The 25,895-nt window shown below is 41.7% G+C and overlaps 1 protein-coding gene across 3 annotated transcripts; it reads right to left on the bottom strand.

The window, feature by feature from the left end:
* Positions 1 to 1,068: 1,068 nt before the first annotated feature.
* On the bottom strand, positions 1,069 to 24,429 carry osbpl2b (oxysterol binding protein-like 2b). Of its 3 annotated transcripts, none has more exons than XM_076277327.1 (14): positions 24,350 to 24,429; positions 16,056 to 16,193; positions 13,626 to 13,746; positions 11,898 to 11,973; positions 11,156 to 11,290; positions 10,052 to 10,149; positions 8,977 to 9,159; positions 8,363 to 8,470; positions 7,992 to 8,081; positions 6,549 to 6,675; positions 5,213 to 5,338; positions 4,804 to 4,927; positions 4,306 to 4,396; positions 1,069 to 3,806 (listed from the first exon to the last, which is right to left on the bottom strand). In XM_076277327.1, the coding sequence occupies exons 2-14, from the start codon at positions 16,090 to 16,092 to the stop codon at positions 3,704 to 3,706; spliced, it is 1,419 nt and encodes a 472-aa protein (XP_076133442.1). In that variant the 5' UTR covers positions 16,093 to 16,193; positions 24,350 to 24,429; the 3' UTR covers positions 1,069 to 3,703. The 3 variants fall into 3 exon arrangements, with proteins under 3 accessions (XP_076133442.1, XP_076133444.1, XP_076133443.1); XM_076277329.1 differs by having other exon boundaries at positions 24,345 to 24,416; XM_076277328.1 differs by lacking the exon at positions 24,350 to 24,429 and adding an exon at positions 20,839 to 20,962.
* Positions 24,430 to 25,895: the final 1,466 nt, after the last annotated feature.

Genomic DNA, 25,895 nt, shown 5'->3' with positions numbered 1-25,895 from the left:
TCTATTAGTTTTATCTGTGAAGCGACCTTGGGTGTCCTGAAAGGCGTTTTAAATAAAATGTATTATTATTATTATTATTATTATTATTACCTTGCCGGAAGTTATTCTGGTGCCTCCACCGCTTTGGACAGCTCCCATTCATTAACGTTATGCCATGGCAGCAACAAGGTAACAAATAAGCTAAAACAAAAATCCAGCATTATAGTAATGTCCCATGTATTAGCCGAATTGTGTATAAACCACAGGACAGTGTTTAATGCAAAAAAAAAATGTATTAACCAGAGCCCAATAGCCCAATGAATCAGATTGTGCTTTAATCAGACAGAAGAATGAAGAAATTAAATGCACTCCCATGTAGTCCACCATTGTGTATTAACCTAATAGCTGAAGACATTTTTCAAAATCAATGTATAAACCTCAGTCAACAGGCGGGGAATTACAGTAAGCAATGACAGGTTAGTGAGGTTACTACAGTACCAATACCATTCTGATAAAGTGACTGATGAGTAACGTTTAAATTTAATAATTTTCTCATTATTAATTTGCCTTGAATACACAACAAATAATGGTTAACCGTCATTAGCCTTGTCTAACTACTGGCACTAGTTAGCCAGCATCCAATATGTTCTCTACAAGCCTATTATATTACCAAATACACAACACAAAAAAAAAACCAAGTGTGATTTTACAAGTGTACAAAGTCCCATGTCTAGAAGGTGCTACGATTTGCACACAACACCATACAAAGTCATCGGTTTCCTAACGCACTTCTATTAATTTGCCTTTGCCATGTTACCCTCAGTAAGATGACGGCACCCTTGACATACATTCTAAAGGCTAATGCAGCATCTAGGTTTCGGTTTCCTATATCTATGACACCCTCTTCATGTGGACATCAAGTTTCCATGGCAATTCTAGACCGTCGGTTTGCTTGGCCCCCATATTGCTGCTTGTGGCTATATTTGCCAATAGGTCATCCTATGTCTATAATGACAGAGTAGCTTAAAATGTTCAATAAAAGTCTTTACCTATCCTTAAGGAGAGCACAACAGAGAAACATACACAGGCTCATGTTGGCCAGCGAAGATTTTATTTAAAAACTAACAGGTTTCAATTTCAAAAGTAAAATTAAGATTTTAGTAAACGTCCACCTACTGTTACTCCACTGATCTGTACTCTACTCTCATAACATAAATGACCTAATTATAAACCCCCAGCATAAAATAAAGTCATTAATTGTCTCATCAGAAAGAAAGCATTAAATACTATAAAAATAAATCAATTGCACAAAAAGAATATGTTATGTGATGGTGTTCACTAACTCTTTGTGCAACATTGGGAACATAAGAAAAAAAAACATCTTTACAAGGTCAACTGCCACATACAGTGAAGACATTGGTAAACCCATCATTAAGATATTTAACAAAATCAATGCACACAAAGCAACATAAAATCTATTGTTTAATTATATTCATTTAGTCTGTATTGCTAAATTTCACATATTCATTTCATGAGACAATGAACTGCATGAGTGTACACACAGTAGTGTATCTGAAAATGTGCTGACATTCCTGCTCAGATCAATGTAATGTATTTCAATCTTACCCAAAATATAAAGACAAGGGGCAAAGCACAAGACACCAACAGAAATAGACAATTTCCTGTCAGATACTCAAACACTTTCAGACTTAACGAGAGGTAAGAAATCAATGTATGTTTAACAAAGAAAGTAAATTAATTGGTAGTTGTATCCAGGCACTGAATGAGGAGAGAGAGAGAAAAAAACACTTAAATACATTTACAGAAAAATCTAGCATCACTGTGCTTAAAAGTCTCCTTAATAATGCTAATCTGTGAAATTGTTTCGCACACTTCATATCTAGAGTTCAGATGATCTATAGGTAAAACTTAACTGGACATTGCAACCTCTCGACCTGACGAAAATAGCACTGGCTACGCACATACTTGCAATTTGGGACAGTATAAAAATAAGGATGGAATGGAGAGGAAAGGAGGCATTTTACATTAAGTCAAGAATATTTCAGAGGAAAAAGACTAGAGGCCATTACAGTGTGAGTTGATGCTGTCCAGTATACAGTTCCAAGCTGCCGATTGACAGGATTTTCTTTTTACATTGTAGGCTGTATACACACGTTTACTGTACAAATGTACTGTGCTGTTAATCGGACCTATGGATTGGTTGCATAGATTCTGAGTGCCATAGTCAAACCTAATGGCTTAAATCTTTGTTTAACTGTTATTACAGCAAGGAAAAGATGTATAATCATAGTGTTTTTGTTTGTTCAAGTGAGATAGATAGAGTACATTAGATTTGTGAAGTGATCAATCTACAGACCATTGCACTATAATGGAGTAAAGACAAGACGTATATGCCACCGGCTGAACAGAAGCAGCCAGCAGAACTCTTATAAGGTACCTTTATCTTTGATGTGGCACTAATTCATGAATAATAAATTAGTATATTCCTCTAACTAGGATAAATATAACTGTACTGCTAATGGACATAGGGGATGAAGGACATTTTACATTTAAATAATGGAAAAGCAGTAATGGAAATGCACTTAGTTAAATTCTGTTTCCCTGACAATGTTGAGGCCCCTATGATTTACAGTGAAAAGTTATTTACATCGAAGATACACTCACTACTGTTTACATGTATACGACTAACATTTCATGTCCTATTTGAATATTTTGTTTTAATGATGTTTATGATTCAGAGTAAAAAAAAAAAAGTAATTTTAATGTTTTAGATTATCTCATTGGAGTGGGATCATATTGATGCTACTGAAAAATGGTACCTGTAAATTAACACCGACTATTATGGCCTAAGTTATCATTTAACACATACCCACACAGAGAAAAAGACATACAAACACGCACACGCGCACGCACAGTTCTGTAATCGTTTCCTGCCAAACTATAATCTTACAGTAAATACTTGTCATGATTATTCTCCTCTGTAGTACTGATGTTAAACATGATTGGGCACCTCAGTTGGAACTGAACGTCTTACAATATGCACAAGACTTTTTGATACACGGCTAACCATTTACCCAAATTGAGCATATAGGCAAATATGCAGAGCTTTTATAGAACAGTGCTATCTGGAAGCTAACGTTTGCTTTTTCTGTGGACAAGATGAAAGTGAGCTATACAGTGATACAATGTTGTGGTAAGGATCATGTGTCCTACAAATGAGGGAAGATGTAAGTCCAAGCACGCACACTCGCACACCCACACAGTACACTCCATCTCAAAGAAAGTGCTCACTTTTTCTGTTCCATAGACACTTTAGCGTCGTCTCTATGGATTTATAAAAAAAAAAAAGAAATCAAGCTACACACTTTACGTGTTTCCCATGACCACTCTCTCACTCACTTACGCCCTCTCACCGAAAAATAATAACAAGGAATGAAGTCATGTCACCTTCAGTCAATTAAGCATTCAAATCCCTGATTTTCTTTTTCCGCCTCAACCAGCTCAGAAAAAAATTAAATAAAAAAAGTCTACTCAGCCCCCTGTGAACCCAAGACTGTTCCACACAAGAGGCCAACGGAGGTGGTGGTCAACTATGAGAGAGATCCAGTTTGGAGAGGATATACTGTTCATGGAGGGCTGGTGCATGTGTTGGAATGCGTGTATGTGTGTTGTAGGAGAAATCGAGATTGTGCCCACTTCGTCATCAGTAGATGTCAGGACAATCTGTGTATTTCCTATTGAAGTAGCCGCCTGTGTACAACCAGTCTTGAGATCCTGTGTATGGGTTGGTGCCTGACTGGAACCACCTGAAAACACACGGAACAGCAGCATCATCAGCATGACCATCAGCCACCAAATGCTACAGAGCTGAGGAACACACACTCACACACTTATTTATCATTCTCCTGAGGCGGAGAAGTGAGGATTCTCATTCCTCTCCTAGGCTTACGAGGGACAATACAGTCTTGGGGAATTTCCCTCTGGGACACACTGGTTGTGTCTGAAACTGCCCTGCTGCCTTCAACTGTCTAATGAGGCACTTGCTGTAGCAGGCATCAAGGTAGCAGCTATGAACTTTGTTTCGGACGGCCTTGCAAGATAGCTACACAGAACGCCGCGAGATACAGAGGTATCTTAGAAGGCAGCATTTTACAGAAATATTTGATTCGGACATGCCTCGATGCCTCGCTGCCACCGAATGCTCTGTTTAGAAAGGCAGGATTTTTCAGCTTTTGGACACAGACATTATAATGTCTGTGTGTGCAGGACTAGGGGGAATACTGGCGTCGGGGGCAAGGGGCTCACCTGGTGGACCAGTCCTCCTGTTCTCTGGCCCTCTCCTTACGGGATGCTCGCTGCTTCTCTTCCAGACGCTCCTTCTCCTTGCTGGCCTCATCTACACAAGACGCACATAAAACATGGGGATCAATTTAGATTTTTTTTTTTTTAACACACTTTTACAATCTCCATAGCTGAAACCACGATAGTTTTACTTTTGTTGGCTTTGATTAATCACACACTTAACATATGAATGTTAATACATACTGTACCACGATAGTATTACTTTTGTTGGTTTTGATTAATCCCACACTTAACATATGAATGTTAATACATACAAGTGACACACATTTTATGTTAACATACAGTACATGGCTGTGCTATTCTGCATCCCCACAATAAAGTGTGAATGAGTTATTATTTTCAGGTCAATATACTGTGTGCTACACAACAGCACCAGCAGGTGGTGCTCATGCCCTATTTGTGGCAGAGCTGTGATATGTGAAGGGGGGGAAACTACATTACCCATGTAGCCATTCTCCATGGCTCTGATATCAGGACGTAGACGGCAGTCTGTGGGTGCCAGAACTCCCTCCATGCCCGGCTCCAACTCGTTCAGCGTAACCGCAAAATTAGTGAAGTTGTACATCTACAGAGACAGGAGACAGCCAGGGTCAATTTGCTTTCATACTTCAAAAATACATTTTGACTGAATTTTAAGGTTGATGCGTCTGAAGAATTTTGTGTCTGGAAGAATTTCAAGAATCTTTAGAAGAGTTTTCATTTAAGTTCTAAGAGTTTTAATTTAAGCTTACAAGTTTTTCTTAGAGGTTCACGTTAACCGTCTCAGCAGTGCATGTATATTGTGTAACCTTCACGTTAGCGTTTTCAGCATTGCATGTATATTGTGTAAGTTTCACGTTAGTGGTCTCACCTGTGCCGAGTGGGCTGGTCTGGATGATATCCTCCAGAGCAGAGTGCTGCCAGGTATGACCGCAACAGACTCCTGCATCTCTGGCATGTCGTCCGCCTCGTCATTCTCTCCGCCACCAGATTCCTCCTGACACACACGCCATACATTTAGATTATACACACATACAGCATCACATAGACACACACACACCTATCTTAAGCAACACATCTATGTTAAACAAGTCCCATTTACATACATAGTTACTGTACATACATTTACAAAACACACAACACAAATGTCCCATGTTCACAACACAAGTTCTAAATATATGCCACTGTAGGTAGGTCACATAAAGACATACATTTCTTCATTACACAGGATTGAAATGGATGGCCAACTATGCAGTCACAGTCATGCATACACAACACACACCCTGGGGCTTGGTCACACAAGCTGAACCATTCAATGGTTGATTTTATCTTTATTTTCTTTTCTTTTAAAAACCTACAGCACATCTCACCTACTAGACTAAAAAACACTGATCCACCCTTCACTTACAAGACTACACCTATTGCCAAACTTTCCAGGAAGGCCCGTCTTAATCTCAGGGTTGGGCTTTGGTATGTATAGCTCTGTCTAACATTACAGGATTTAAATAGACTAGTGATGACACAAAGGGAACTAAACAACACTACATTCACTAATCGTACATTTCACGTTCACAGCATGAAATGACATCGGCCTCAATTCTCTCCTACTGAAGTGTATGGGCCTCAACAGCTTCCAATACACAGGATACACTAGTTGCCTAGTCGGCATTCAAAAGACAACATTCAAACAAGCAAGACTACAGAAGTCTGCCAAAGCATTTGCAGATACAACACTACTAGTGTGTGTTTTGTTGTGTGTGTACACACACACACACACACACACACACACACACACACACACACACACACACACACACACACACACACACACACAGAGTGTACCTTCTAGCTGGCATCATCTATTTTCAGGGTAATTAATACAGCCATCACACTAAATCAACTGGCAATGAACTAAAATACAATGTGCATCAGATTTACCTTATGTGGATGTTAACACAAGTAAACTGCGTGGCCAAGACATCAGACACAACAAATAAAAAGAAAGACATTCAGAATAACAGAGAAAACAGCATTTCCCATCAAGCAGAGTGGTACAGCACCTACTCCTAGAAAGAGGGAGGGTAAAGACTCTAACTTCCTCACACACACAGATACAGTACACCCACATGCAAGCAAGCATGCAAGTACACACACACACACACACACACACACACACACAGATAGAGAGAACTAAACACACTCCTCACCTGCTTCTGTTTCTTAGTGTCAGCACAACCCTTCTTGTCAGACTTCTTGTTGCCCTCGAAGGTCTGGGGGTCCACGCTCCACATGCACTCGGTCCACTTGCCATAGATCACACAGCGCTTCTTTTTACTGTCACCGCAACAGAGGTTAAAGGAGACATGCATTAGATTCAGGTTTTTACCCCCCACTTTCTAGTGTCAAACAGCTACTAACTCAGGCTATGTCTACATTAGCCCGGATCCACATTACACCATCGCATCCAAGTTACCGAAGCGGAGAAATTTGTTCCTAAAATCCGTATTAAAGCGAATGCGCAATAACATAAATTTGGCCTCATATTCCTTTCAAGTTTTAGTTTTGTGTATCAATTTAAAACTCTTCTTCATGTGTACATCAAGCTGAGCATGTTAGCATTAACTAGATGCTACCTCGTGTCTCCCGACGAGTCATTTTTCTTCATTTCTATACATGTTTTATCATTTTCCTTCTCCTGTATCAAGCACTGATCTCTCTATTCTGATCTCTCCATTCCGTCTCCTGCTTCCCTGCATTTAAAGACTGTACTGCTCTAGCTGACATTTAAATGAAGTGAAATCTGAAAATGCCCACAGACTGACCTGCTCAGAAACTCAAAAGCACAAACAACTGCACCAAAATGAGAATCAGCCAATCCACAGTGGTCAAGTGGGGAACATGGTTAGCATGGTTAACAGTACAGTGGTCTATTTGAACTCATTTGACCCTGTGTGCTCTGTGACTGACTGCACCCGGCCCCGTGCTTATTTTCAAGCAGCTGTAGAGCACAGGAGTGCTGAATGACTACCGGCGGTAACTTCACACTTGTCTCTCTCCCTCTCAAAGCATCTGTCTGTCTGTCTGTCTATGTGCCTGTCGTAGGACGGGAGGGAGTCAGCGGTGTCTAACGCGGGCCTTTGTGCTAAACACACAGGACACCGATAGTGCAAGAGCCACATTCTGTTTGTCCAAGTGCATATTTACATGGCCAGCTTTTTATCACAGGCTTGTGAAAATATTGACTGGTCAGTTATTACCAGCTCATTACACAAGAGCATGGCGATCGAATACAACACCGACCAATTGGCTTTGGGCTTTCAACTTCCACTCTGTTAGAACAAGACCGGCTTCTGAAAGTAGTCACGAACATTCACCAGTGAAAGTGGTGTGAATACCCACATTTACACTGAACATGTAGTGTGTGTGTGTGTGTGTGTGTGTGTGTGTGAGCGTGAGTGTGAGAGTGTGTGTTTCACAGTCCAGCTATTGTTGGAAGGAGGAGATAAATAAGTAGTGAGTCAGGCTGACGGATTCAAGGTAGGGAGGTGTGTGTGTGTGTGTGTGTGTGTGTGTGTGTGTGTGTGTGTGTGTGTGTGTGTGTGTGTGTGTGTGTGTGTGTGTGTGTGTGTGTGTAAGTGTGTGTTCCTCACCTCTTATCCTGGATGTAGCCTTCTACTCTGTGCAGGTCTTTCCCAAACATACCACAGGGCTTGAAGTTCAGCACACACTTATCTCCAGTGCTGGTCCAAAACAGAACAAGGATTAAAGTCAGAATAAAGGCAACATGATCCAATGCATTTAGTACACTCCAGCTCCTAACCATACACAACATAATAATGTTTAAAATCACAAATAAGTGACTAACTGTACTGACATGTTAACTTTCTGGATAAAGTATCTGGTTGGTTTTGAAGAACACCAAGGGGTAGATAGTACACTCAGTGCACAGTGATCTCATGCGGGCAACAGATGAGGCGTTCAGGAGAAATCCACGTTAAACAATCGGGTGGGGACGTCTCACCTGTGGTTGACTATCTCTACAGTGCCGTACTGTTCGATCCAGAGTTTGCCCAGTATCACATTGTGTACACAGCAGTAAGGGTTGGTCCATGTGTAGGCCTCTTTGTGCCTAGAGAGAGGGGGGGGGGGAGAGAAGAGAGAAAGAGAAAGAGAGAGAGAGAGAGAGAGAGAGAGAGAGAGAGAGAGAGAGAGAGAGAGAGAGAGAGAGAGAGAGAGAGAGAGAGAGAGAGAGAGAGAGAGAGAGAGAGAGAGAGAGAGAGAGAGAGAGAAACAGGGTTAAGCTGAAGCGGGACCTCATATATGAGCAAGCAGGGAACTTAAAGGTCTTCAACTAAAGGCCAAGGGCCAGACAGTTCTGGGGACTGCTGTGGTTTGGACAGGAGAACGGTCTTGGAGCCAGTTGTGTCCAGAGATATTGCTGTTTGCAGTAGAATGCTGTGTCCGTGTCAGTGGTGTGTTTATAGGTGCTTATCTACAGCCACCCACCCAAAAAATTAACACGTCTACGAACAAGGCTTACCTCCAGCTAAATACCTAAATACATCCTAAAGACAAACCTAGAACACTAGAACTTGTCTTCCTAGTCTACACACACATACACACACCCATACTCACTTGAGAAGTTCTAGTGTGATGGTGCCTTTGGGCTCAGCCTCCACACTCTTGCCCCAGAACTTGAGCTTGGGGTAGATGGACCCATGGAACGTGAAGTCTCCGTCCAGACTCTCCGTGTGGAAGGCACTGACGGGGGGGTGGTGGCTCACCTGCTCCGAGATCAACCGGAATCCCTGATCCTCCCTGGGATACGAACGAGCAAGCGAGTGAGTGACCGAGTAGCAAATGAATGAAGGACATGGTAGAAGACAGATGACCAAGGGAATATTAATCAAAGACAAACATCTTTTATATAGCATCACATATACATAAATACATAGATATACACAGATATATAGTGCCTTTGTCCAAGACCAATTTAAATCTTTCCGTCTGGCCACTGATCCAGATAATGAACAAAGTGAATGCCATAAAATCTGAGTGTGGACATTCAGCCCTAAAGAATGTGGCAGCAAATCTATTAGCCAAGAGGGTGGAGGCTAGGGCGTCAAACATAGAAGGTAGTGACTGTTCCTGTGCTACAAGACTACAAGCTAATATGACACAGCAGAAAGGTATTTCTGCAACCACAGTGTGCTATTGTATTTTTACAACAAATACTGAAGAGATACATCTATATGATGACACTCAAGTTGAGCAAATAAATTACAACTGAAAAACCAATCCATTCAAAGTCCTGAAAAGCACAAACTACAGGATTGTAATGTCAACTAGCATTATTTTCACCCAAAGCTCCATTCAGAGAAAATAAAGGCACAGGGTTCCCAAGACTCCTTCAGCATGAAATTCAAGGACTTTCCAATTCCTTCCTGCACCACTTCTTAACATTTCTCAATTGTGCCATGCTACAGTGATGGCAAGTGGTTTCAAGCCCTTTCTAACACATAATGTCAAGCACTTTCAATGATTCATGTCTATTTACAAAGACTTTCACAGGCCTTGATATATTTTTCTTAAATTCACAAACTCTCAAGGATTTTAAAGAAATATATAAAAATCAATGGAGATGGAGGGAAAATGAGCTTCATTCTGCCAGTGTGTATCTTCGAGTCCTTCAGTGGCTCCGCTGCCTTACCGTGCGAGTTCGTAGGTCTCTCCCAGCAGCGGGTTGAAAGGCTTCCCTGTCCTGTCCCACTGAGAGGCCACTGCAGACACGGCAAATGCAGCAACCGTCTGCAGGAGACCATCAGACACCAGAGTGTGTGTGTGAGTGTAATGGACTTTCAGCACCAATGTGTGTGTGTGTGTGTGTGTGTGTGTGTGTGTGTGTGTGTGTTTGTGAGTGTAATGGACTTTCAGCTCCAATGTGTGTGTGGTGAGCGTAATGGACTTTCAGCACCAATGTGTGTGTGTGAGTAATGGACTTTCAGCTTCAGAGAGCATGTGTGAGCGTAGTGTTTGTGAGTGTATGTGCATATAAAATACTTTCAGCAACAGAGAGAGAGAGTGAGAGAGTGAGAGTGTGAGAGTGTGAGAGTGTGTGTGTGTGTGTGTGTGTGTGAGAGTGTAATGGACTTTCAGCTTCAGAGAGAGTGTGTGAGCGTAGTGTTTGTGAGTGTATTCTAAACATGGAGATGATGTATTTTTGCATGATGTTTCATACTGTATGTGATGATTGTATATGTTGTTTGTTTGTTGTTAAGTCTTAACTATATACACAACTATATAGTATTGTCTGAATTGCCTATATTGTCCTTTATCTTCCTCCCCAGGGACCACAGATGCAAATTAGCTGCAAAGCTAATTCTGGTACAGCAATTGTACTGTACATGGCTCCTGTCAAATAAACTAATAAACCTTAAACCTACAGGTACACTTCTGAACATCTGTATGCAATGTGTGCAGTGCACAGCATATAAATGTCATTGGTCATGCTATTTTAATGTGCATTGCAGAGTTTACTGTTGTCTAGCACTGTGTACTTTACTTTTTACAATTTTTTTAACTACTGTCCTTTTATGCTTACAGTATGACAGAACACTTAAACCAGCATGGACCAGGTGATGCGCATGGGCAAACCCATGATCCTCTCATGGTCATCAGAATGAATGAATGAATTATTTTATTACTCTTTGCTTTTGTTTATGTAAAGCACATTAAATGACCACTATGTATGAAATGCGCTATATGAATAAACTTGACTTGATTATCTATCTACACACCAATATATGTGGCTCACCTGCATACGCTCTATAGGGTCAGTCTGCGAACAGGCTTTCTGGATGAGGTATGTGTGCTCCATGTACTCCGTGATCCGCTGCAGGAAACTCAGGGGCTCGTTGAATACGATGGGCATGGTGATCTTGGACAGTTCCTGCACGTCAACAGCATACACCACAAGGTCAACACACACACAAAGACACTGGGTATGGTCTTACAGCGAAGCTACACCAGGCGCGTAACTGAAGCATTCCGTTCGCGACACGTAAAATCTATTTTAGATGAATAGTCTATTTTTTTCGAACGTACGCGCCGCTATTACGTCTGGTGTAGCTACTTCCACTGATTATAGTGGAATCTAATTGTTACAGCAGACGCAACGCGAACGGAACGCTTCAGTTACGTGCCTGGTGTAGCTCAGCCCTTAGGGTTTGACATGATTATATGTACAGGACACAATCCCTGTGCACTGGCCATTTTCAGACCCCAGGCGCTGGTGATACGCAGAAATATCAGACTTCAAAAATAAAGATCACCGCAGACTGGTTTAATATTACTGCTTGTTTATTTAGAGCTCAAAATAAAAAAATCAGAAATATTATAGCAGTGTGCGGTGATCTTTACTTTTGAAGTATGATCATATGTATGTTTGGCATATGTGTGGCATGTACAACGCAACGTTTTCATGTATCCCACTTCCATGAAAGATGCTTGACTGTGAAAAGTAAAAAAAAAAAAAAAAAGGCTTATGACTTCCTTACCAGTCCAATACATTTCTTCAGGATGCTCCACACACTGAAGTTATTTCTTGAAAACATTGCAGCAGGCAGAGTGGTTCTGCAGAAAACACACAAACACACACATATGAATACACTGTATATATTACTCAACATATCAGGGTTCCCACTCTTTCTTCAACATCAAATTCCACAAACCCAAGGACCCATCATGGCATGTTTTAAAACAGATCAATGGAAATGTTATCAATGTGAAAATTGATACCGAATTCCACGGCAATAAGACTGACACAATAGGGATCTGTATCAGCAGCTCAATAATAGGAAATGTCCCATTGTGACCACAGCATAGTTAGCCTCGCTGAAAACGACCCAAGTCCCATTCTCATTCTTTGCCGAATCCTATTGATTTAATTATGGTGAATGACTTGTGCGGCTAAGCCGAGTCAAGGGGGCACACCGTTGGGGCAATAACTAGCAAACTGGTGGTGCCAATCAGTAGTGTAGTGCCCCTGTGTCCATTCAGCTCCACACTAGGATTCACCACAGCAGGGGAGGCTCTTTTCCCCTGTTCATTTACAACTTTGCCAGAGTAGCTTAGAAGAAAAGGCCATTGCCTTTTAACCTTTAGAAGGCCGTCACCTTTTAACATGCATCATTTGACCTCAATCACCCATCCATGTAAAACCACACAGCCATCACTAGAAAAACCCTTCTACTGCACAACATATGCATCAAGATTGACATAGGAACAATATAAGTAAGGGGCTGAAATGCAATTACAAATATCTATTTTAATCTGTTAAATTCAGTACAGCCAATCCAGAAATTAGCAAAAATGTTTAAGCGCCATCATCTTGCATAGTACCCAGACACTTGTCAATCGATCGTCATGGAACTTTGCATAAAAGTTAGATGTTAACTACTAGGGCTGCATTAATTGATCGATTAATCGATAAGCTGTCTACTGCAATTCAATGAATCACCAACTATTTCGGTAATAGGTTAATCAGATTGTCATTTTGTTAAGGAAAACACCAAAACATTCTCTGATTGCAGCTTTGTAATCATGTCCATTTTCAGGTTTACATGCTCTTTTATGACTGTAAACTAAATATCTTTGGTGTGTGGACAAAATAATCTTGAGAAACATTTTTTTCTCCATGTTCTGACATTTTATCGATCAAATAACTAATCGAGTAATCAAGAAAATAATAGACAGATTAATGAACCATGAAAATATTCTTAGTAGCAGCTCTAGTAACCACAAGCTTCCTTATCTTTAATATTACCTAGAGACTCACTTCTTGACCAAACTTAAAAGTGTAAACATTTATTAAATCCAGAAAGTCATGTTTCTGGGTTGTTTTACATTCTACATTATAGATACACATTAAAGGAATGTATTCATGGCAAAACTAGAAAACTATATGAAAGTAATTTGACCAACTCGCCTACACTTACATTTTGCTACATAAGACTTATTTCGTTGTGACAAGCCCAATATAGTTAGGAGTGGATTCAATAAATCCTTTCCAGTTCGTCACGTCGAGATTGTCATGAGCAAAAAGATAGCAGTTGGGTTCAGTGCGCGGGCCAGGCAGGGTAGAGCCATGAGAGTTTGCTGTGAGTATGGAATGTTCCACCTTTACATGGGGACGAGGCGGGAGATAAACAAACAGAGAGAGTCAGAGAGGGAGTCCGATTGAGTGTGCAGGGAGGGCCCGTGCCCTGTGTGGAATCCGGCCATACCTGCGCTTCTTGATTCCATTCTCCTGTGGAACGGAGCCATTGTTTTTCTGTGCGCCGTCTGCCACAGCGTCCTTGAAGCTGGCCTCTGACATGCCCTCACATGACTCATCCGAATCCAAGCCTGAGTCACACACACATACACAAACACAGAGAGAGAGAGAAAGCAATTTAAGAATCTATGCCCAGAGGGGATCAACCGCATCGAAGGGAGTGTACACACATCTCGGTACCCAGGCAAAAACACACCACACACCCATGTGCATGGACAAGCAGAAAATAATAATAATGCATTTAATTTGTTTCCCAAGGTCGCCTTGGGGCACGATCAGACAGGAAGCATTTTGCCACTTGTAAACTGCGAGGTGCACAATGTTTTCATAAAAACGTGAATGACGTCGGGGCTCTTTTCTGCTTTGAAAACGTGAGGCACTCAGAGCGCTTAAGTAGCGCGCAAAACGCTTACTGGCAATACAAAACAACAGAAAAAAAAGACTCCTTGCACTGCAAAAACAGCAGCCTATCTGATCCTGGAAAAATAAATATAAAACAATAATAATGTGCATTCATAGATAAGGCCTGTGAATGCTCCAAATGCTCCGAATGCTTCAAACTCCAGCTGATTCACGATGACACATTCACTGCACGGTCAGCAGCAGAAGATGCCAATTCCCATCTGAGGCAACTACACTCAACGGCACCATGTGGCATCAGGCTGTTGTATGAGCACATCTCTACTGCAGATGTGGGGCAAATGTCGGGGGGGGGGGGGGGGGGGGGGGCTGTAAATGTAGATGGGCTGCATAGTAAGTTACTATTAGTAACAGATGTCACCATCACAAACACAATTTAAAATGAGGAAAGGGAACATTTGGACATGCTGTGCATTGCTCCTCCCCATGTCAGGCTTCCAGGAATAAGGTAAGCAACACGGTGGAAACATAGCCTTAACCTGCTTTTTGTTTATTTTCATTATTGATATGTGATATTGTATTGATTGAGTATTGGTATTACTAATTTGGTTAATGTAGGCTTACCAACTTTTTAAAAAAAAAATGTTAATGTCGCTGTAATGTTCTGTAATGTTCCAAAGCGTCAGCTAAATAGCCTAACCATAACCACAACCACTGCCTTGAGACTACAGCTTAATACAGCTTTGACAACCTGGATCTGAAATACCGCAGTCACAACCACATCCGACCCTGGTGCACAAGACCAAGCACCGGTGGCCCTACACAAAGTCCCACAAATACCTACACAATGCACGAAGAAAACACTTCACACGAGAGACAGGCCGTGTCCTTATCTGACCCCTTACTAATTCCTCATAATGGAACCCATGGTGATAGCAATAATACTCTCTGCATTATTGAGGCCGGCATACGCAAGGCAGGTAAGATGAGAGCAGAGGATATCTGTGGCCCCAACTCCAAAACAAAGGCCCTAGCGCACATGAGCACCCTCCAAAGGGAACACACCTTCTGGTCAAGCAACATCAATCTGCAGCAGCCCCCCCACCCCCCCCCCCAGGAAATTGTGCTAGAAATCCCATGGGCTTGCCAAATTAATTGCAGGGCTTCATGCATAATGCAGTATTGATTTAGCATGGTCTGGTTGGTTCCAGAAGGAACACACAGCCCACAGTTTGCATTTGATAATACTGAAATATATCTGACAGAACTGATACTCCTCAAAATCCCAAAATTGTCAGCTGGTGAGTCATAAAGCTGATGGTGTTGAAGTTTCAGCCCTGGGTAATATGAATGTTAAGTATCTCTAAGGTTGGCGGTCTGGCTTCTTAGAATCGGGGAAAGAGCTGGTTGCCCTCTCCATAACCTCTTCAGATGGTGGGCCTGTTTCATCGCATCTTAGTGCCCATTACTGTAGTAACACTAGCTGTGCACAGGTCAACAGTGAAGTGACTTTGACTAAGAGTGATGATACATAGGACAATTTTTTAGATCAATGTTTCTGGGCAACAACATAACAGGTTCCACATGTTATGATTGGATGATCACGATTATTTGCCTACTGATGATGAAGGCACTCCAAAAAAATGGTACTCTTCACCACTGTCTTCTCAACAAGTCACATCAGTTAACAGTCTTGAGAGCCATGTGTAACAGTAATCAGCTGATGCAACAGCTGTACAGCATGTGTGTTAAGCGTCTCAACAACTTAAGAGATGTGCTAGAAAGATGCTAGCACCCACGGGTTTTAGCTCTACTGCAAGCATGGTCGCCTCCTAATCTGCAGGTTTTAGAGGTTGTGGGTTTGAGTCCGAGACGACGCAGGCGTGAACCGAGCAGTCGTTCAAACACAATGCAGTTACACGAGCAAACACAAAGAGGTACAACTTCTCACTATTTGTTTTTAGGTTTGCAAATGACTTCATGATCAGCAACCTGAGACACACAACGTCCCTGAACTCACCTGTGACGGCGTCGTAGAACTCATCCTCATTGTTCATGATGCAGAGCTTAAAGCCGGGCCCGTGCCCTTCTAAAACATCCTCCCTCGCCCGCTCGGTCTCTGGCAACTCAGGCTCCACAGGCGACACGGCAACGAGACCTGCATACAGAGAGAAACAAGGAGAGATGAAGATCTTGTCCAACGCTGTGTACACACACCCACATTAATGCAAGCATACTTCACATACTGTAGAGGCCAGAGGAGGCTTATGTCTGGTTAACAAGTGTTTAAGTCTTCCACTTTCATATGAAATGAACATAAACACAGAGGAGAACCAACGGTACATGGTGTCAAAACTAGCGTAATAATAAATCAAAGATAACACGATTTGTAAGCCTGTGCAATTAATCAAATTGATTTTGATTACCCGTCATTTCCTAACTATTAGCTATGGTTTAGACATTGATTTTGCAAAATGCTATGGTATTAATATGGTTTTGTTTTTTTAACTTGCATAAAACACTGTCCTGTGGTTTATACACAATGCGGCTAATACACAGGAAATTACTGTACAATTTTAGCCAAGGAGAACAAACACCAACGTAACATTGTCTTTTGCAATTACATTTTGAAAATCTACACAATTCATTATTTTTTTTCAAGTTCAATAAATGCAGGTTGTTTACAAAGTGAACAAGTAATCGTGTTGCGAATAATGATGATTAGCCTACAATTTTCACAATCGAGCAGCTGTTGAAAATGTCAATCTGAAAACTGATTTGGTCATACATAATGAAAACACATTGCTAATGCGAATAGGGCGATAGTAAAAAGACAAGGCATGAAAGACTACAAAGTGTGATGGTCAGATAGAGGGTGGGGAATGTTTGTTTTACACGTCCATCCTTCTTTTTCAGTTACTACTAGTTTGTCCACTTCTTCATTCCTTCTCTTATTCTCCCTCACTCTCTCTCCTTACCACTCCTTCACTTCTCCCCTCATTCACTCTCTCCTTACCACTCCTTCACTTCTCCCCTCATTCACTCTCTCTCCTTACCACTCCTTCACTTCTCCCCTCATTCACTCTCTCCTTACCACTCCTTCACTTCTCCCCTCATTCACTCTCTCCTTGCGCCCAGCACAGGAAAGGAAGGAGGGGGAAACACCCTGGCCTAGACATGCTGCTGAACTTTGCTCCATCAACATCACATCACACAGAACGGTAAGGAAAATAAGAAATAAAAGAACACTCTCAAAGTAAGCACTGCCTGGGGAAATTTAATCAAAATAATAATAAAAAAGAAAACGCTAATGATGCCATCTGGTTTTGGTGACATTTATTGTACCTTTATCGTGTAAGTCGCTTTGGATAAAAGCTCCAGCTAAATGACTACATGTAAATGGTGACAGTAAAACATATGAGAGAGAGAGAGAGAGAGAGAGAGAGAGAGAGAGAGAGAGAGAGAGAGAGAGAGAGAGAGAGAGAGAGAGAGAGAGAGAGAGAGAGAGAGAGAGAGAGAAAAGAGCAAGAGAGAGAGATTTTATGGCACCATCTGCACTGCTATAGCTGTGGCCCTCCATCACCATACGCGTGCACAGTGGAGACCCTTTGTGCGAGCTGGTCACAGGCTGCTGGGGCTGATTTCACGCCAGCCTTGCCTCTTTGTCTGAGGCTTGACCAGCCCTGGGTCATAACACATCATAATCTGCTTTGTCTGCATGCGCCGCAGAGGAAAAAAACATTGATATCAGAATAGAACACAGAGATCTGAACAGATTATGGAGAGATCTTCAAGCTGTTTTCAGACTACTCTAATGAAAACATGGAAAGTGGATTACACACTTTCAAGAAAGAATTACACACACTGTCTTCCAAATTAACAGCAGGAATCCGCTGGCTGACAGCACAGTTTAAAACATCCCATGACAGCAAAGTGTGGTGAGGTCATCTTATGGTGTTCCTCTGTTCATTCCCTGAAGACACAATAATGTCATACTTCTGTTTAATTAGTGTGCAGTGCACTATGCAGTTACTTGCACATCCAATAGAATAAGACCAGCTTTAGATACTGACTTCATGACCTCAACAACATCCAAAGGGATGGATTACAAAGGATAGCAGAGGGGCACAATGGCAATGGAGAGATTCCACAACCTCCACAACCTCCAAAAAACACACCTTAAGCCATCAATCCCACACTAGACTAGTCCTAATTATGTAACATGTGGCATGTTGCATAAAGCACACTTGTTCTGTTTCTGTGATAAGGCTTATCATGACGCTTGTCATGGTAGAATGACACAATGTCCTCATACTTGACCCGGGCGGAATGTCGAAGTTCAGTTTCTGGAGTCTTCCAGGAGGACTCAATTTAAAAAAATAATAATAATAAAAAAAAATAATAATAAATAATAATAATAATAAATACAAAAAACTAACAAACTAATTTATAATAGAGATGCTTCTCATCAGAACAGTTCCTATTTTGGTTTCCATGGAAGAGAAAGTGGCAGCAAGAGCCTGGGGCAGAGACAGAGGCAGATCCTCCTCAACCTCAAAGTCCGATAACATGTTTTTGAAACAAACAGTTTGGCTCCTGGCATGAAGACTAACGGCAGAGGTGAAAGGTCAGGATCAGTTCACACTCGTCTTGAGGCCCACTTCCAGGAAGTTTCTGAGCGACCATCAGGTGCCCAGCTACCACCTCACTGTGGCCTCCAGTGTGGAATATGTATTCCAGCTGTCTCCTCAGGAGTGAGGGGTGGTGGAGGAACACACCACAGTTAAACTGACTTCCTATCTGAGGTCAAAAAACATGGGCCCGTGGCACCATTACGTGGTTGTGTAGCTGTGTTATCAGCTACGGTCACCTAAAGGATACATGAAACAAGGCCAACAATCACAAGATCACTCTGAAGGCAGCAAAGCCACACTGGTTCACCCCACACAGGGACATCACATCCAAGGTCAAAAATGGAAGGCCCTCAAGATCTTCACTGGAGATTTGACATCTTGCTCCTTTTTTTGAGATTCTGATGACAAGAATTGCATGCTACCATGTCGACTAATATATCTTTTTTATGCAATGACGCATTAATGCATGATGAGAAACAGCAAACGTAACACTTTACACAGAGCTGCAGAAGCACTGGGTATAGGCCTGTAACTAATGACTGTTTTTGTTGTCAGTTCTGTTTATTATTCTCTCAATTAATCAATTAGCTGTTTAATTGACAAAATGTCAGAAAATATAGGGGGGGGGGGTGTCACCTCTGTGTTTCTCAAAGACAAACATTTTGTCTTTAAATGTCCACATGCCAAACATATTTAGTTTACCATCAGAAGAGCAAGTGGAGCAGAAAATATTACAGTTTTAGAAGCTTCAATCAGCAGATTTTGAGGCATTTGCCTTAAAAAAGGTTAAAAACCGATAACTGATGACCAAAATAGTTAGCCTGGCGAGCCAGACCCACATTAAAATGTAGGGTCTGGGCACTCACCGTTCGCAGTGCTCAGTCCGAGGGGCGGGATAATCAGTTGTCTTTCAAATTCCCTCTGCACGCAATAGGACAGCAGCAGCGCTATGAGTCCCATGCGTTTCCCACACCAGCGGAGCTAGTTGACTAGTTCAAACGTTTGCCAACTTAATAAAAGCTTAACTCGTGTCACACTGTTCGCCAGCAGCAACATCCATCTTATTTGTTTTCAAGTAGCAGGGAATTCAAGCCAAACCATTGCAACTCTGCCATCAATCATTATGTTAAGCCCACCTAACGACTCTATACACGATTTCATTGGCCTGATTGAGTTTCGATTTCTGGAGCTCACAAGCCAACGGAGAGTTGCTAGACTAGCCCTGGCAGCAAATGTAATTTGCTGCCAATAGGGGCGCGTCTAGATTTCTAGGCTACAAAATAGTTGGCTCTTAACATAATAACTGACAACTAATCGATTAAACAATTAGGCTAATTGTTGTAGAACTAAAAGGGTATTTGAAATACAATTCATTTGTATTATGATATTCAATACAAATTAGCCGATTTCACAAGATGGGGCCGCTGTGTAAATCAACTTTCTGTGGAACAGCACAGTCCCATAGACAGCAAAAGAAAAGTCCACAGGAAAGACAAAAGCAGGAAGATGTTTTACCCTGCCAATTAAGGCATCATTAACATCAACGAGGCCGGACACCTGGACACTGTGAAATAGGCTTATTGACATGTCTAACACCTCTTGAGAACTCAAACCCTTATGCAATGAAAGAAACCTATTTTACTAAACACTGAGCAGCAGTAGTGATAAAATCAGAGTTTCAGAAACACAGATTGCAACTATGATGCATAGAACTTCCCACAGCCTGAAAACAATAACATAACATAGCACAGACACAACAGATTCCAATTCGCCTGCTTGACAATGCTATCGACAATGAATCAAATCTCTAAAAAGCAGGCTCTGCTTGTTTGATGAATAGACAACGAAGCAAAAGTTTGGGAGGGCTAAACTTACTCTCCATCCTCCAAAATGAATTACCATAACAGCAAACAAAAACAGTACCCTGGCATTTAACCATTTGACCAATACGAAACCAGACACCTACCTAGCTATATTAGAAGAAGTGCTCTAATGACAGCTAGGCTATATTAGAAGAAGTGCTCTAATGACAGCTAGGCTATATTAGAAGAAGTGCTCTAAAGACAGCTAGGCTATATTAGAAGAAGCACTCTAAAAGACAGTGGCTCTAAATGAAACCCAAAACTGTAAAATGAGCAAGAGACTGGCAATAACAGCGTCACCACTTACCCGTTTAGTCTGTGCTGTACTATGCTGATCTAAGACTTTGTTATTCTTTAGCATTCAGAGTGAATGGGAGAGTCCCCATATGATACTCAGGGTGGAGACGAATCGTCTGTAGGGAGAGACGAATGCCAACACGGGTGGTAACCACAGTGACGCCGCCCGAAAGAGTCCTGATTGTCAAACTGTCTGACGTCAGGGAGGCAGGGACCGAGCTGGTGTCAGCCCTCTCTCAGGACAGATGCTGCAGCAACGGTAGCGAAGACAAGGGGCCTGGCCCGATTGGAATGGAATCCCACTTGGCGAGACAGATTGGTTTTGTAAGTGAACCACTAGATAGATCATAAGCCTTGATGAGCACTGTAAAGTGTGAACTCAGCACAGGAGAACCTCCAACTCTTGTGATGTCTGGCAACAGACGGTCACCTAGGTACCTGGGTGAGACGTCATGGTAGTGAGTCAATAAAAGTAGACACCGGGATTAAAAACCATTTGTTCCACAATCCCACTCCCGGGATCAAACTCAAAGGAAGAGAAAAGTAGGGAAAAAGGTGGTGATGAACTGACAGCAATGGGTCAGAACAGAAGCTGGAATCATGGTCACGGTTAAATGATCTTTCTCCGCAGTTCAGCAACAATACATTACTACCAGAACTGAAGCAGGTCTACAGCCCATCTCAAAAAGTTGAGTAAATAAACAAAATGAATGAGCAACAAAGACAACAATAGTAAAATACCATCAAGGAACTTTCCCACACCTCAGAGATGGCAATAGCGTCATATACGCTTACGCTCCCTGGTAATACAGTCATAAGCTATGTTGACACATCAACTCTCACTAAAAAGTCAATTACCTGGAATGCAATAGCATTCAGAGTGAATGGGAGAGTCCCCATATGATACTCAGGGCGGAATTACCTGGAATTCCCTCTTTGAGTGACAAAAGCACCTTGGCTGTGACTGACACGACATTCAGTGCTTGAGAGGTGGAGCATGATTCAACAATATTTTACACAGCTGCTCCCAAACCGTAGGGCAGGTCGGCTGACACGGCAGTGGCACTATTGATCGTTTAAGGAATGTGTTTCGATACCAGGGTGCGCACCCACTCCCATCGCTTGTGCATGGCTCATTCAGCCAGCCAGGCGAGTCGGGCGAGCTGCTGTCTTTCACAGTCACACAAGCAAACATAATCCACTCACCAAGCCCTTTTTCACCCCTTGAGACATGTACATAGATATGGAAACAGACTAGTAATTACAACAAACACTCAATTTGTACACAAACAAGAATACTCTATTTACCATGAAATGGGCACTGAGTTGTGCTATGTGCATTGTAACGAAGAGAGCATTCAAATGTACAGTCACAAAAACACCCGAAGCAAATTTATCTGGAAACATACCTCTGGCTTGTACAAGAATGATGATGTGATTAGGCCCATGAAAGCGACTGCAAGTACCTAACTCATAGCGAGAATAGTTGAGATGTGATCTAGTGAAGGCATCGAAGCATGACTTGTGAGGAGTTCTGCACCAGTCCCCCAAGGAGCTCTAAGGTCAAGTATGGCAACATCAGATGAGATCACATGTGAAACCACCGTAGTCTCTTAATCGTGTCAAAGAAATATAGGCGATATACTGGTGCCCTACTGGAGAGGAGTAATAGCAGTTAACACTCAGCTGCAAGAAAAACGCTGGTGTTCAGTGATGCACATGTGCATTCAACTGCAGCGAATAATAGATACACATCTGCACTGCACATCGAGGATTTACAAGTAACATTAATTAAGAAGACTGTGTAAATTAAGAGGCTGTAACACCAACAAACTGCTTCTTAGGACAACTTGTGGAATCCTATCATACACTGTCAACTAGCAGCTCTTAAAAAAAAAGGGTGGGTGGGGGGGGGGGGGGGGGGGGTATAAAGCAACCCGTGTCTGGTGTCCAGTCTCCACGCCCCTGCCTCCCTGCCAAACAGGAGAGCAGCAATCAGAGGCATTCTCACGGTCTAGTTGTCAGCCCTGGGCGAGCCTCTACAGTGCACACACAATGGCTGGACACACTGGACTCCAGCATGACCACTGCACTCAGTTCTCAGAACACAGTTCTGAATTCTCAGAGCACAGATTTGGAGGTCTAATCTCACATATTATGGTCACTCCTTGGCAATGGGAAATGACAATGGTGTCTTACTGTGTTGGGATTCATACATCAGCTACAGAGATGTAGGGACAAAACTGAGGATGCTCCAACAACTTAATGAACTTTAGACTCAAACTGCTGAATTTTGTCATGCCTTGGAGGCCTATATAAAAGAAATAGGACATGTAAAAAAAACACCACTTCACTTAGGGCTTCCTTTTTTATAGCTGAAGAACATGTTCACTTGATACTTGCATTACACATTGACCCCTTGATAGCACGCATTGTGCTGATCCTGTTCAAGATTCTGTCCAGCATCCCCATGAAATGGACTCAAAATGGATTCAAAATGGACTAAAAGTGGTCAATAGTCGATCTGATTCGTGACACTGGCAAAAGTGTACAATGCGTAAACTATTATCACGCGTTTGTTTACTGCTGCAACAACACCATACACAACAAAGCAACATGATGTAGACATCCAGGAAATATTATATAAAATACAAATTACTGTATTAAGCTGAATAAGGCAAAAAGCTATCGGACAACAGATAAGCGATCCATCCGCTACGTTACAAGTGTGCATTTGTGACTAAATAATAAACCGCGAGGATTTTGCAAAACTAAGCACTACGACAGATAGAGGAACCGGACTTATACTATTTCCAAAGACATAAGCGACCCAAACTACATTAACAGTAGCCTATTGCAGGCGGTTGTGATGATTCAGAAATCGGCTATTTTGCGCACTGACGTTTATCCAATGCGCTATTCTAAGGTTAAGGTAACGTTAGGTAGTACGCTAGCCACCAACTACCAAAACAGTGAGGTTTTAAAATAAAGTATAATGTTACTATGAAGTACTCATGTGAAACACCTTAAGAATATGCCTATGAACTTCAAAAGAATGAGTCTAGCTCCCTGACTTGGCTTTTTGCACCCTCGAGCAAACTGCAAAAACATCGATTATTTGACCCTAAGCCACTGCCAGTTGCCTATGATGATACCTGCTATTTAGAATTAAGCTATTTTTCGCTGCTAGGCTAGCTTTCCGTCTCTTATAGGACTCTTGGATGCAAAACAGTTCGCTGCCACTCAGTTTTGACAGAGACATGTTCTTTTGAGCGCCATGGGCTCCAAATGTTAGCATTACCTTGACTCGAAGAATGACCATAAATTAATACTGTCAGGGCGTTTTGCTTGAGGTAGGTGAAGGCTATCATTAGGCTAGCTGGCTAACAGCAATCCTGGCTCGGAAAACCCGCGAGCCAACCCTGACTTTTCTGGACCAATTCGAACACATTGTGCAAAAGGAAGAAACAACGACTAAACAGGACAGTGAAATTAGGTGCCAAATGCATTTCGCACCTTACCTTCGTCGGTGAGAATCCGGACGTTTGGCTGAACAAGAGAGGTCCAAGGCTGGATGTAACGCTAGTGATACAGAGCTGACACAGAGACGGAAGTGGCTGAGGGAGGTTTGCTTGACACGTGTAACAGCCAATCGTGTTCTGTTGGACGGGTCGCCTGACTAAGACAAACATACGTCAGTGAGGAGAGGGGCGGTCGAAATATTGTAGCTTTGCACTGATATGTGCAGCTCATTTATTCATACTACTGACAGTATATGATTTATATTGTTGATAACAAGAAGAATATGAGGTTTTCATCAACAGGCTACTTGTTACTTTTGCCATTCATTTTTCTCTGCAGCCTCCTCTGAACATTGTTAAACTTGAGTTTTTTCATCCTGTGTGTGTGTGTGTGTGTGTGTGTGTGTGTGTGTGTGTGTGTGGGAGAGAGAGAGAGACAGAGACAGAGAGACACACACAGAGAGAATAATGGTACTTGTAAGCTACATAAAACATCGACTTTGGAAACAAATGGCCTGACAAATGGACAAATAGTATTAAAACAAATCTTTCCAACTGCCTATTCATACCAACAACCATATGGACATCTGTAGTATTGTACAACAGTTAAAGTCAAAATCTACCCATAGTGCATTATTTATGGGAGAAAAGATGGCTTCAATTTATTATTCTTTTCATCAGTAATGAAGACGTGATTGATATAGTCCTACCAGTCTGTGTTCAGTGTGGCTCAGGCCAGTGTGATGATAACAAAAAGGTTTGGCCTGGATTGTTGGGAAACATAATTTTGATAATTCTTATGTGATGTGCTTTTTCTGTGTATGCATCTCTGTAGTTGTGCCTTGTCAGATGAGAAAGGTATGTGTCTGTCCAGTGCTTTGGAATGGTACGTAGAGGTCACATTGAGGCCTCTAGGAGCCAGACAGGGAATGGCTGTCAGTGTTACCAGGGCAATGCAGTCGTCACTGTAGATGCCCCTGCAACATGGGGCTTGAGAGATGGAGCAAGGCCTTTGAATGTTAGACAGCGATGGTCGCCATGCTCAAGGTTATATGTTTCTCTTATGAGTTTATAAGCAGGGTTGGGTAGTAGGGGATTACATGTAATCTGGATTACGTAATCAGATTACAAAAATCAAGTAACTATAATCAGCCCAGATTACAATAAAAAAATTGTATAATCAGATTACAGTTACATCATGTAAACAATGCAACTTTTTTATGATAGCCTAGCTATCTTTTAATTTGACAAGACGTTCACTTTTTAGACTTTTTTAAGATATAGTTAAGAACAAAATTATTCATACCCCTGGCAAATATTAATTTCCTCTTGACCAATATGTTTGTTCTTACTTAAAATTACACTTGCACATGCCAAAAGGTTGCAAGACAATGTGGTAAAAACATGGAATAAAAAAAGTATTTTAATCTTTTTTAACATTTTTATGAAAAATTGCGTATTCAAAATTATTCATACACTTTTTAAACAATCACTGGAAACATCTTTATTTACCACCACAGCTCTCAAAATGGTTCATAATACCCAC

Source organism: Alosa pseudoharengus, unplaced genomic scaffold (genome assembly GCF_046254945.1).
Source record: "Alosa pseudoharengus isolate Yale_2024_CS ecotype anadromous, Long Island Sound unplaced genomic scaffold, YU_APseudo_1.1 YU_APseudo_1.1_scf_9, whole genome shotgun sequence".
Lineage (NCBI taxonomy): Eukaryota > Metazoa > Chordata > Actinopteri > Clupeiformes > Clupeidae > Alosa > Alosa pseudoharengus.
The sequence above is the reverse complement of the archived record's forward strand: the minus strand, read 5'-3'. Positions and strand labels throughout refer to the sequence as shown.